General features: G+C 50.2%; 1 protein-coding gene across 1 annotated transcript in view; it reads right to left on the bottom strand.

The window, feature by feature from the left end:
- CSDE1 (cold shock domain containing E1) overlaps positions 1–14,056 on the bottom strand; it is a 689,720-nt gene that overhangs the window by 23,432 nt on the left and 652,232 nt on the right. The window contains 1 exon segment of the mRNA XM_086923281.1: positions 10,382–10,514. Coding sequence (XP_086779407.1) covers positions 10,382–10,514 — 133 coding nt within the window.

Here is a 14,056-nt window from a genome sequence, read left to right as displayed (position 1 = left end):
TCTAAATACGCTACAGCTCGTACTCCAAACTCAAGACTTGTCACATTTATTATCAAGGCTGTACGCCACGGCACAGGCAGAAATACCACACACCACAGACAAGGCTAAGGCGCGATGGGAAGCGGCTCTAACAGACCCATTGACCGAGCTCGAATGGCGACATACCTGCGCCTTAGTACAGATACTCACACCCAACGGAAATCTACATATCATTCATTACAAGTTCCTCCATCAGGCATATTACACACCTGCCAAAATGTATAAATATGGGTTGCAGGATGAAGACCGATGCAAAAGATGTGGTGGTGAAGGGGCAGATTTTGCACATCTACCCTGGTACTGCCCGAAGGTCCACGATTTTTGGGGAGAGGTTACAGCTAAACTGACTGCCATGATTGGCGTCGAGCTGGAATGAGAGATCCGATCCTGTGTACTGGGCATCACACCACACGTAAAGGCTGCTAAACGCAAATTTAGTGCTGTATCATTACTACTGGCGAAAAGACAGATTGCGCAATGCTGGAATAACAAAAAGGTGCCCACAACCCTTCAATGGTTGCGAGAAGTGGCAAGCCGCAGAGCTAAACTACTTACGTACGAGGAAGAATTGCCAATGGGGTCCAGGTTAAAAGACTACTGGTCTTGCTTCACAGAATATATGAACACATTGGATGACTGGGAGGGAACATGAGCTACGGGATGAATTGTATTGTACCAACCTACTTAATTGTATATGATGAAATACCAGCGCCGTCAGCGCAGGTATTATGGAGGTAATGCATGCATCATTGATATCAGTTTCGGATTGTACTGGTCGTACTATATGTTTCTATTGCACTTTCTTTTACTGTTGTAATGTAAGCAGAAAACTAATAAACCCATTTTAAAAAACCAAAAAAAAAAACAACCAGTCGTCGAGGTAGGGAAAGACTGAAACCCCTAATCTGCGCAGGTGAGCTGCGACCACCGCCATCACTTTCGTGAACACCCGTGGGGCGCTGGCAAGGCCGAAGGGGAGCACAGTAAATTGAAAGTGCTTGTGGCCTACTGTGAACCGCAGGTAGCGCCGGCAGGACAGGGATGTGGAAATAAGCGTCCTGCAAGTCCAACGCTACCATCCAGTCTCCTGGGTCCAGGGCAGCCAAGACCTGAGCCAGAGTCAGCATTTTGAACTACTCCCTCCGGAGGAAGCCGTTGACTATCCGTAGGTCCAAGATAGGGCGTAGGCCCCCTTTGCCCTTCTTGGGCACCAGAAAGTAGTGGGAGTAGCAACCACACCCTACTTCTGGCCCAGGAACGCGCTTGAGGGCCCCCTTGGCCAAGAGTGCCGTAACTTCCTCCTGCAGAAGCCGCATATGATCCCCCGATACGCGGTGGTATTGCGGTGGCATGGCTTGAGGAGTCGTCTCGAAGGGGAGGGAGAAGCCCCTTCGGACGATTTGCAGCACCGACCTGTCTGATGTGACAGTGCGCCAGTGGGAGTGGTGATGGCGAACCCTGCCCCCCACTGGCGTCACATGGGCCTGAAAGCACGGACTAGGAGGGTTTTGAGGCGGATGCTGCGGGGGAAGGTGTGGACTGGCCTCGCTGTTATCCTCGACCGCCTCTACGGCGATTGCCACGTCCGCCACCGCGTTGGATGTTAGACTGCGGTGCATGGCTGGCAGCACGTGTGGGGGCGCCCCTTCCCTGGCCACGAATGGCACCTGTTTGGTGGCGCGGGCCGAGAGGCCCAAGGAATTGGCCGTAGCCCTGGAGTCCTTAAAGCGCTCAAGCGCATGGTCTGCCTTGTCGCTAAAGAGGCGACGGCCATCAAACGGCATGTCCATGAGGGTATTCTGGACATCTGCTGAAAAGTTGACAGACCTCAACCAGGCGTGGCGACGAATCGCCACCGTCGTTGCCATCGCTCTGCTCAGTGAGTCGGTGGTATCCAGCCCACACCGGATGGAGAAACGTGCCGCATCTCGACCCTCCGCAAGGGCTTGGCGAGTTTTTAGCCTTGACCTCCGCCGGGCATTGTGGCAGCACGTCCGCGACAGTGTCCCACAGGGAGTGGGTGTAACGGCCCAAGAGGCATGCGGTGTTGGAAGACCGCAGTCCCAAATTAAGGGAGGAGAATATTTTCTTTCCATAATTCCCATACCTCTTGGATTCCTGATCAGGCGGAGCCGACGGGAATGCGGTCTGGGAATTAGAGGCCTGGATGACCAGGCTCTTAGGGGTGGGGTGGGTGGACAGGAAACAAGGGTCATCCGGGCCGGGCGGTGGAGTCTGGCCACGCTCCTATCTACAGGCTGGCCTGTAGCGGGCGTGGACCAAGTGCCCAAAAGAACGTCAGTCAAGGCCTCATTGAACGGCAGCAGAGGCTCACTTGAGCTTGACTGCGGTTTAAGGACCTCAGTCCTCACGGCCTCGACGGGGAGCTCAAGGCCCAAGGCCTTGGCTGCCCCCGTCAACACCCGAAGCCACGGTAGGAGGTGAGACAAAACCAGTGTCTGGCGAAGTGTCCAGACCACTGCCATCCCCAAGTCCTCCTGGGACTGACACTGGGTCAGAGGGTCCTCAGACCCCTCCCAATACTCCTCATCACCCATCTCCCGATAATCAGGGTTGTCAAAGGATGGGGCCGGTTCATTGAAGTAGAACTCCTCAAGCGAGGACGGCGCCGGAGGTGACATCTGTGGAACCAGCGCCGGTGAGGTCTTCATGTCGACCGGCGACGATCCCGATCCACAGGCAGATCCAGTGGGGCCCTGCGGCGCCGGTGACTGAAGGCGCCGGCGAAGCACCCATCGGTGTCGGGGCCGAAGCAACCGACCCGCTAGGGCCCCCAGACGGGTCCGCTGGGCCCGAAGGCGCCGCGGAACCCGCCGGAGGAGTGAGGGACCTCATGGCCATGAGGAAGCGCTCGATCTCCTCCGGCGTCGCTTGCTGCCCAGGGACCAGAGGGTATGGGGCAGGTCGCGACGCTTGTGACTCCGACTGAGCCGCGTGGGCGGTGTCTTTCGAACCCTCCCAGCCGCGTTGCGCGAGCGTCGGGGGAGGTCGGAAGAGCGATGACGTCTCTTCGACTTCTTGTGCTTACCTGACGACAACTTCGAACCTGAGGAGTGATGTCGACTCCCTGAGCTGTGATGGCTCCGCCCCCGCGACCGGTCCCTCAACCTCCGTCCGGACCGGGACCTCTCACAGCGTGGGGCCGACTGCCGGAGCTCGAGCCGCTTGCGGGACCGCTCCCACCTAGCCTTCGAGGTTAAGGCCCGACAGTTGGAGCAGGTCTTGTCGTCATGATAGACGCCGAGACAGTGGAGGCACAGACGGTGAGGGTCGGTGACCGACATCAATCGGACGCTGTCCCCACAAGGCTTAAAACCTGGCATCCCTATCGGCACCGATCGGAGTCGAAGACTCGAAAAATGATCAAAAAGATCTCAAAAAAGTTTAGTCAGTCAGTCAAATTATCTTTATTCGATTTAGTTAAAAATCATACAAAGAGCATAAAAAGCATTTATGTACAAGTAAAATACAATTAAACAATTTCATTTCAATCGAATACATGTGACGAGGTATTACAGTTAAAACAAGATTAAAAAGAAATATAAAAACAGTTCATATAGGGAAATTTGATGGTTTCTTGCGTGATCTTGATCTAGCCGCCGCCACTAAAAAATTTGCCATGCAAAATGTGATGCGGTTGTTACTCAGTGATTGGAGGTAAAACATGGCTGGTCTCACCTGGGAGAAACCAGCTTCTCTTAAAATCGGTAACAAATGTTTTAAGCGCCAATTTTAGGGATTTGTGGGCTTTTGAGCAAGGAGCATCAAACCATCGGCAGTATTTATTTTCTGCCTTCCTCAGTTTGACCGTGCGGTTAGAAGAAATCTTGCTACAGATTCTTTGGAATGCTTCCATTATCTCATGGCCTTGCGAGGCTGGGTTCTGACAAATCGTGACCTGATCCTCAATTTGCGGGCAAATGTCAGCGTACAAATTGCTAGGGACCACGTTTGCCCACTTAAGCCTTCTTCCCTGATCTATTGTTCGTAGGGCAGGTCCTATAACGACCTGCCCAGGCATAGGTCCCATATAATCCCCCCACGCCACCTCCAGGAGGACGGAATTGTGGTCATTAAGGGGAGAAAGGAATGTGCAATAAGAAATAACCCGGTTAAGGATGACTGGGGTCACAAATATGTAATCCATTATTGTACCAGGAACTGACCCCTTGAAGGTAAGTGTTCTGTGTAGGAGAGTAGGGTCTGCAATCCTATGATCACCCAGATTTCTTTGCTTTTGTTTCACTGGTTTACGACTTTCTCTGGCTGTGGGCCTGCTAATCAGACCCACAGCCTAGCTGTTCTCTCACTAAATTGACACATGTACCTTAGGTGCATTTACCAATTGGTACTGGGCCACCTTACCAGACCCTGTCACTCAGGGCATAGGTGTACCCAGGGCCTACCAGGGGCTGAAGCATGTATTATGCCACCCCTGGCTGGCCATCTCTCCTTCAGGAAGAAGTTGAAGACCTGGCTGTTCGAGCAGTAGCGGCACCCCCCCCCCCCCCCCCCCCCCCCCAGCGCCTTGAGACCCTACGGGTATGTAGCGCGCTTTATAAGTGTCACTGATTGATTGATCTAAATCGGACACAACTGGCTGCACGACAGCTGGGGCAAGGTGGTGTAATCACCCTTTGCTTTAGATATAGTATACCTATATCTAACCCTAAAATGGACACACAGATTCCTATCAGTCACTCCTATGGCAGGCCTTGACAATCCTGAAGGCAGAGTGCTTGGAATCGTGTGAGATGGTGCTCTGGCATGAGCTGAGCCTGTCTGCAGCTTGCGGAACCAAGTCCTAATAGCTGTTCCATGATAACGCATACCATATACTCTTAAGTGCATTATAATCCTCGCGGTTAAAAGCTATCTTTGGTATCGCTTTATCAAAACATGTCGAGTAAGGTGTCATACGAATTGGAATACTAACCCCTCGCCAATTCTGGCGACTGGGTTAGCATTCCACCCTTCTAGAGGGACACAACATGTATGTAACTGTGAACCCCGGTTAAAGTTAACTCAAGCCTCAGCATCACAAAATGAATGCTGCCACCACAGACACGAGTCTGACCCCCTGCAGCTGAGAGTCCTTCCAGCGAGGGGAGCCTGGACAAAGGGTTTCCTGTCAGGAGCGGTGCTAGCACCATCCCAGACAGCGTTTTGTGTATCCTGGGTAGGCAGGGCTTTACAGGAAGGTGACTGCATGTGGCACCCCGGTGCTCACTACGCATCGGCCGGTTAAAACCAGTTCCAGGGGCACACCAGCCCCTGGCCTGGGGAAAGTCCGGCATGGGAGAGGGGTGTAACCACCCCCCTTCCTGGTCCCACCCCTAGGGCAGGACCTAGTCGCGTACCCACCCCTTTCTTTAGGATAAAGGCAGGAGCAGGGACCCTTCCAAATTAGATCATCTTTGAATCAAGAAACTACTTTCTACGAAAGGAACTCTCGACTTCTTCTCAAGATTTCTCCCTTGTGGCTAAGGAGTAGTCACCCTGCATCCGCAGGCACCATCTAAGAACTCTGCGGTTTGCTGCGCGTCCTTCCTCGGGAATCCGACTGACCAGCTCGACGAGACCCGGCTTCCCTGGCACCTCTGACCTCTACCTACCTCTACAGCTAAGCTGAGAACCGTAGGTGCGACAAGACCGAGGGACCGGCCATCATCAGAACTGCACGACTTCTATCCAGCATGACCGCCGAGGGATCCTCTGGTGAGTGCTTTGGGGTCCGAGAAGCCCCGACCCTTAGCAGCTCCAGCACCGAAGTCCAGCCCCCCAGCATCCACGAGATCTGCGTGGGGCCCTTTTGCTTTTTGCTGCTCACCGAGTTGTCTGGCCACTAGCCCGCTGGCTTGTGGCCTTCCCGAAGACGACCGACGACGACAACACTGCTGGTCTGGTTGCTCCAGACTGGCCCTTGCTCCCTTCCAAAAGAGGAGCACCCCGGACCCTCCTGGTCCACTCCAGACGCCATTTTAGGTCCACCGCGTGGGCTTGAATTTGCCAAGACTTGTTGCCCCAATCCTGGGTCCAGCGACGTCGACAGCATCAACCATCGTGGGACAGCTCGCATCTCCATCCTGGTCGCCGACAAGGCCTCCTGGTCCGTGAGACTGCAGAGCCCAGCGTCGCCCACTCACCTGGTCGAGGTGACTACCATCCGGTGCCATCCTGGTGCCCATCTGATCACTGGCTAGTGGTTAAGAACTTGGTCCCCTCTGCTTTCAGGTGTCATCCATCTTCGGTCCAGGCTTGGATCACTTCGAACAATCTTCACTGGTCGCCTGCCAGCAACTCTTTCTTCAGGCTCCTGGTTCATCAACGAGGATTCCCGACGTCTTTTCAGACCTATGCAGCCGCAGCCCCTGGGCTAGGTAACTTCGGCATTTCGGTGCCCCAGCATAGCCTCACTATCCAAGGGTCCAGATCCACTTTCGTTTTCAACCTACCTTATCGGGTTCGCCCGAGAACACTAACTTTGCTTTTACTAGCTCCCATAGACTTTGTCCCGCATCCCGCGTGAGAGTGCACACTCTGCACCGAGTCCCCTAGGCCTCCTACTAGTAATCTGAAGGTTCGGTAACGTAGTCCTAGCGATTCCAAAGCCTATTAGTCCAGTACTTACCTGCTAGTAATTTCGCATTCCACTTCCATAGTATATGGTTTTCCGTGCCCCTCGGGCATTTGTGTAAATTGTGCAACTTAAAGTATTTTCGTAAGAGTTTTGTTGTGTGCTTAGTACCCTGTCCTCATAAAGAGTACAGGGCTGTTGTGATCTAAATAAATACACTGTTTATTTTCATAACACTTGTGTGGTGTCCTTTCACTTGGTGTTCAAGGGGTATATGTGATGGTATAACAGCTGGCTTAACACGCCCTCTAGAGTTTAGCCCGAAGACTGCTCTTGTCCATGCTACTAGGATAGCTGGTCTATCGGTTGACTTACAACCAATCACCGTAAGGGTTGTTTGGACTGATACATAGTGATCACTAGAATAGTGAACACTGAATATCAGGCCAACTCCTCACATTCTGGACTCCCCCTCCGTGTTCGTTGGTTCGAAAAAGTTAAAGTTGGCCAAAAGTTCTTCCAGTTCCTCGCCTGGTTTAGTGTGCTCAAAGTGGGGCCCCTCCTGTCCCGTGGTCACCATGGGATCAATTGAACCGCACCCAAGATCACAGGGATGAATATTAAAATCGCCCATGAACACATTCATAATTAGTGCGGGTATTTTGACTGACTAAGTTTAAAAAGGAGTCGAGGGCCGCGATGTTATCGCCACCACCATCCTTATTACCTGAATTATAAAAATGTATAAACAGGGTACTCTTAGAGGGACTAATTTCTCTTTAAACAATCAGAAAATTTGGGGAATCAGATTTGATCTGTCTTAAAGGCCCTTTAAGATCAAGCGAAAAGAGGGTCAGAAGGCCTCCCCTGGCTCTACCAGCATTACTTGGGGTTGCAGCTACAGCGAAGCCTACAAACCCATCCAGCCAAAAGCAGGATGTGGTGTCCCAGGTTTCCTGTAGGGCGATGACTTTGTGTTCTGAGATAAATCTAACCCAATCAGTGTCGCTGGCTTTGGATCTAATTCCTGCGACATTCCAACTGAGGATTTTGCATGCCGCAGCTCCATTAGAATTGCTTCCCCCCTCAACCGGTGGTAGTCAATCTGTATCGTCCATGCCCGACAGGGGGCATAATGGTTGCTCAAACTCAGCCCGCCATACTCTACTAAATCCTGTGGGGCGTGTTATCAGTGGGGCACTGGGGACCATAACGAATTGTGTCTTTGAGCTGTCATGGATATTTCTACGCCCTGCTACTGCCCTCAGACCCTGCCATCTTGCTTGGTAGTTGATTGTGAGTTTAGTGTGGGCCGTGGGTTGATAAAAAACACTAAAGGAACTGTTCTAAGGTGGTCCCTAATAGAGATCGCCAAACCGTCCAAAAGAGCCTATCAGCTAGGTCGGCCCTACAAAAGTTGATTACCACACAATCCCCATGTGTAGTTTTAGGTTGGTTACCAATCCAGCCCACCCTCCTTGCATGGATGATCATATCTGCGATATTCTTCCCACAACATTTCTCAGAGCACCACATTTTCACTTTAGCCATAAGATCCCGGGTTGATTCTCTGTCCCCTTCCATAAGTGGTTCAACCCCAATATACACTGCTACCAGGGGAGACGCCTCTGGGGGAAGGTTGAGTTTATATGTGCTTGGGGTAACCTTCCTTTGGGGGGGGCTCATCTGAGGTAAGGCAGTTGACTGGATCCCCAGGGTGGAAGCACCAGCCATCTGTCGAAGGGGAACCGGTTTGGGAACCAGGGGCCTAACTTCCTTATTCATAGCACTACTAGGGGGAAGTGTAGTTGTCGTGTTGCCTGCTGGTATCAAACCCCCTGCCGCTTCCTCACGCAAACTCTTACTTGGTAAAGCGATGTTGGGAGGTAGAGAGTTTACGAGTCTGTCTATGAGGGAGTATTTCTCTAAAAGACCTTCTAGACACCAAAAGGGGTTCAATCCTGGCCACAAAGAGTTCCTCAAGTTTGTCTCCCAGATTGTCCGTTTTTTCGCTAGTAGTGAACGCCGTACCAACGTTTTTCCCCTTTTTCTGCTTGGCTAGTTGAGGACCCGTCTGGGGGATCAGTCTATGAGTGTTTGTAGGTGAAACGGGGGCGGTATCTTTGCTTGTTTGACCCATGGGAGGGGGATTTACTATGGTGACAACTGGTTCCAGGGGAAGTGTGGGTGTATTAGTAGGGCCTGGCACATCGACCTCCGCAAGTAGAGATGGTACTGTATTAAGCGGGGAGGAAGGAGCGATGCCCAGTTCGGGCTCTGCATTGGCAATCTCCTTGGTTAGGGCCCCCACAGCAGAGGAAAGGTATGTCATGATAGAGTTGGTGTCTTGGTACTTTAGCATGTTTACCGTCCTCCAAAGTCGGATTTTTCTTTCTCTTACCCATTTGTTGTTGTAGGTGTTAGCGGGATGGCCCTGCCCTGCCTCTTCCTGCCCCGGACGGCCACAGACGGCCCGGCGCTGCCCGCGTGCTCCCGCGGCGCGGGGAGTGCGTCTGCAATTTAAACGCCTCCTGGCGCAGGTTCCCAGTGTGCGGCTTCCGGCCGCGCTGCCTGCCAGGAAGTGTAGTCTTGTCTGCCGCTCTCCCCCTCTCAGCGGCCGCGGTGCTGGTGATAGCGGCGGCGGGGGGTGAGCGTGATCAACTACACAGGAGCAGCAGTCCCGCCTCTGCAGCGGTCCCCAGCAAGCAGGTGTCGGGCAGGTACCCGGCAGCAAGGTGAGCCCCAAGTATCGCGTTCCCCGCTCCTCCAAGAGTGAGTCTGCAATTTAAACGCCTCCTGGCGCGGGTTCCCAGTGTGCGGCTTCCGGCCGCGCTGCCTGCGGGGAAGTGTAGTCTTGTCTCCCGCTCTCCCCCTCTCAGCGGCTGCGGTGCTGGCGATAGCGGCGGCGGGGGTGAGCGTGATCAACCACACAAGAGCAGCAGTCCCGCCTCTGCAGCGGTCCCCAGTAAGCAGGTGTCGGGCAGGTATCCGGCAGCAAGGTGAGCCCCAAGTATCGCGTCCTCCGTGACTAAGGTACCACTTTTTCCGGATCTGCGCTGCTGGTGCGGAAAAAAGAAGAACTGAAGTCAGCATGCGGAGGCGGCGTCTAAGTACTCCGACGACGTCATCACGGCGCCCACGATGGACGCGGAGCCGCAGACGACGCCTACCGACGCGCGCAAGGGTACTGCTACGCAAAAATTTCCGGATCCAGTCTGACGCCTGGGGATATTCTAAGGTAAGGAATCTAATACTAACCTGTTTCTTTCAGATATTAGCATATGCAGTTTCACAATCTTCCTCTTCATTAGTTTATCATGTGTATCTGTTTATTTTCTCACACAGCCAGGCTTTAAAGTACTGGAGTAGAAAAAAGTCTTTACAGCACAATCTATGTGTCCGCTCTGCAAATGTGAAATCAAATGTGTAGAACACATTCACCTTATCTTTAACAAGATTATATATATCAAAGGGATCGACCACACATTTCTGTTAAGAGGGTCCTCCAGATCTGTAAGCAACGCAGCACTTCTGAGCTTATGATAAATATGTTGAACTTGGATACAAAGATTTAGTACTGCTTAAAATATTGGTTTTAACTCAAGAGATTTTGGTACATTTTTATAATTTTGATGAACTTATACAGTTAATTGTCAAAACATCTCATACATCTGGTAACACCATAATACAGCATGGAAAATCATGAATGAAAAACATTATGGTCCCAAAAAGTTATATACATACATTTGTGTTATCCGGTCCCTTTGGTTGGCGAAGAACCATTAAACGTGGCGCACTGGCATCATCTAAAGTTATGCTTTTCAAACGATTGACCAATCTGTCTGGACGAGGAGCTGCAACTGCCTTTGGACCTTCACTGCAAGGAGCAAATTGGTGCATTAAGTCCATATAATATCATTACGAACACAACAAATTAAGACATTGAAGACTTAGTGTGAATTAGCGCCTCCTGTGTCACCTCAAAAACATATACATATTAAAAAGGTATAGGGAAGCCTCATTTTTGTTCACCCAAATGAAAGTGTAAACAATGCAGCATCTACCCTAATCATGTTGCAGGTATCATACAAACGCAACAGGTCATAAGAAAGGATTATGTTACTTACAATGTAAGCATCTGCTTGTGGCATATGAAGCTTAGAACTCACATGCTTTGCATACACCTGCCATCTAGTGCTGGATGTGGATTATGGATATAGACTCCACTGTTAGATTTATTTTTCCCCCGCAGGCGGGTGCGAAAGAAGTACAATGTGATTGTAGTGAAGAGATGTCCATGCGTAGAGTAAAGGTTAAGGAAACTGCAACGGCCAAAGGTGTCCGAGAAGGAGGATGGGAGCATGTGAATCTACAGTGCTACATGCCACAAAGATGTTTACAGGGCAAGTAACAATCTTTCGAGGCATGTGTAGCTGTAGGTACAAAGGCTTTGCAAAGACTGTAAAACGGTGGCTAACTTGTGGGTGCTGTTTGGAAGTGTGTACGTAGCACTGCCTGTCCTACATCAGCTTGTTGGAGTGCTATAACATCCACACAATACTTTGTGAAGGTGTGTGGTATTGATCATGCAGCTGCTTTGGAAATGTCAGCTAGGGATGTTGTCTGGGAAAACCATAGAAGCGCCAATTTTACAAGTAAAGTGTGCTCTAGGGGGTGTAGGTAAAGTTATTTTGGATTTACTAATTTGAATGCACTTAACTATCTATCTGGCGTTGTGTTCAATGGCTGGCGGGCCCATGCAGGGGCAACCAGTATGAGTGTGAGAGAAGTTTGCCCAAGTTTCCGGAACAGAAAGGGAAGGATAGGGAGAGGCAGAAAAGCATAGGCAAATATCCCTAACCAATTCATCCATAGAGCATTGCCCTTGGATAGGGAGTTTGGGAACCTGGAGGCAAAGTGGGCACTGAGTTGTCTGTGGCTGCGAACGGATATATTTGTGGAAATCTACATTTGTGGAAGTAAGGGAGGAGGACTGAAGGATTGAGTTCCCATCCTGCTGAAGTCGGCAAAGTTGTTGTCTGTTCATGGAAGGTATTTAGCAAACAGATGAATGCTGTGACGAAGAAGCCAGTACCAAATGGTATGGAATAGGCTTGAGAGCTGTGTCTTTTCACCTTCCTTTTGTAGCTAGTACATGGTTGTTACATTGTCCGTCGGACTAGAACAACCTTGCCGATAAGGTGAGGTAGGAGTGCTTTCAATTCTAGGTGAACTTAAAGCTCTAGGTAGTTGATGTGGAAAGTCTGGTGCTTGGAATCTGAGACACCCTGGACTGTGAGGTCTTATAAGTGTGTAACTCAGTCTTGTAGAGATGTGTTTGTTGTCAGAGTGATGTGGGGCACACGCTGCCCCTTTAACAGGTTGTTGGTGTTCAACCACTGCAGAGCGTGATGTGTGCAGCTGTTTATCAATACTAGATATTCTAACTGACCCTGTGTTTGAGATCACTGCTGTGCTAGGCATTCCTGTAACTGACACATGTGAAGTCGAGCATGGGGTACTATGGCAATAGAAGATGTGTGTTCAGTGAGTTGGTGATTGATTTGAAAGCGGGATATCAAGGTTTAAATATTTTGAATTCTTGCTGTATTGGAATATACTAATCCTAGTTGTGTACGTCTAGGATTGCCCCGAGATATGGTTCAATTTATTGAGGTTGAAGGTGCGATTTTGGTATATTGACAGTGAAGCCCAGCTGAAGAAGTGGATTAATGGTATGCTGGCATAGAGGAGTACTGGCTTTGATGAGCCAATCTTCCAGATAAGGAAAAACATGGATTTCTGTTTGCGCAGATGTTCTGCAACTACTGGTAGACATTAGTTAATACCAGTGGTGCAGTAGTGACCCTGAAACGTTGGACTTTGAATTAGTCGTGCTTCCCTGATTACAAATAGAATTTCTTGTGATGTGCTGGGTATATTGGAATATGGAAATGGGTGTCCTTCAAATCCAGGGCTGCGAGAAAGTAGCCTTTTTGAGGGAGTGGGATCACATCTTGCAGTGTAACCATATGAAAGTGCTGTGATAGGATGTATTGGTTTAGGGGCCTTTGATCTAGTATGGGCTGTAATGATTTGTCCCTCTGGGGGTTAGGACGTATAAGGAGTACACTCCTGACCCTTGATGGTGTAGAGGGACAGAGTCTATTTCTCCTTTTGAGAAGAGGAGCTCGAACTTCCTGTTTGAGTAGTGTTTTATGTTCTGTTGATAACTTGTGAGTGCGAGGTAATCTGTTGGGCGGTGTGTTAATGTGCTCCAGGCAATAGTAATGTTGGATAATGTCCAACATCCACTGGTCTGATGTTATTGATTATAATGTGGGGGTAGAAAATTCTGTAGGCGACCCCAGACAGGTGTTATACAGTTGAGCGAAATGTGATGGAAGTCACTGTTTGCAAGTGTTCCACAGCATGGGGAAACACCTTTGCCTCTACCCCTTGGTATTATAGCTCCTGTAGGAGCTTCTTTAGTAACCTCTGGAGGCGGAATACTGATTTTGGCCATGTTTTTAAGATGTGGAGGCTTCTGGAGTGGTAGTTTTGGAGCCTGCGCAGTAGCTGGAATGGAGAAAAGCCTTGAGGTGACGGTGTCCGATGGGCACCCATGGCTTTAACATTTCCATGTCCTTTGATTTTCTCTAGGGCCTCGTCAACCTGGTGCACTAAGAGGCGTTCCTTATCAAAGGAAATATTTAGGAGGCTTTTTTAGGCCTCTGGCTTAAAGCCTAAAATACGCAGCCAAGCATGGCAGGAACGTAGGATACTTGTGTTAATTCCTCGTGCTGCTGTGTCGGCAAAGTCTAGAGCACAATGTATAGAGGTGTTAGAGATATGTTTGCCTGCGTGACAAGTTCTTGTCACCTTTTTCTGTGCTCATCTGGGAGATGTTGGTGGAGCTCTTACTTCTCGTTCCAGTGAGCTGTGTCTCTTATCTGGCCAGCAAACCCTTTGAGTTGCGATGCGCCAGTGGCTTGCAGATTGGGCAGCTACTCTCTTCTCTGCTGCGTCCATGTGCTTGCTCTCCTCATCGGGCGGGGCCACATAACAGCTAGATTGAGAGTTTGCTCCTTTACGAGCACTAGTGACTACTAGTAAGTCAGGTGGTACTTGTCCTTTGACATAAATCGGATCAGCGGCAGAGGGCTTGTATTTGTCGACCCGCTTTTATTATACGGGCCCTAACAGGGTATTTGAAAATGTTTGTATGACGTAACATCCCTTTCCATACTGTTAAGCATTGTATCCCCCTACATGTGGATGATCATTTTTCAAAAATAAATTACTCCTCTAGGGGTTCTTTGTTTAATTAGACATCATGAAAAGCAGCAGCACTGCCTACTAACTCCTGGTATGTATGATCTCATCAAGAGGTGAGGGTCTTACTGGATGGAAGTCTGG

This window comes from Lissotriton vulgaris, chromosome 5, assembly GCF_964263255.1.
Source record: "Lissotriton vulgaris chromosome 5, aLisVul1.2, whole genome shotgun sequence".
NCBI classification, from domain to species: domain Eukaryota; kingdom Metazoa; phylum Chordata; class Amphibia; order Caudata; family Salamandridae; genus Lissotriton; species Lissotriton vulgaris.
This window is presented reverse-complemented; position numbering and strand designations above follow the sequence as displayed.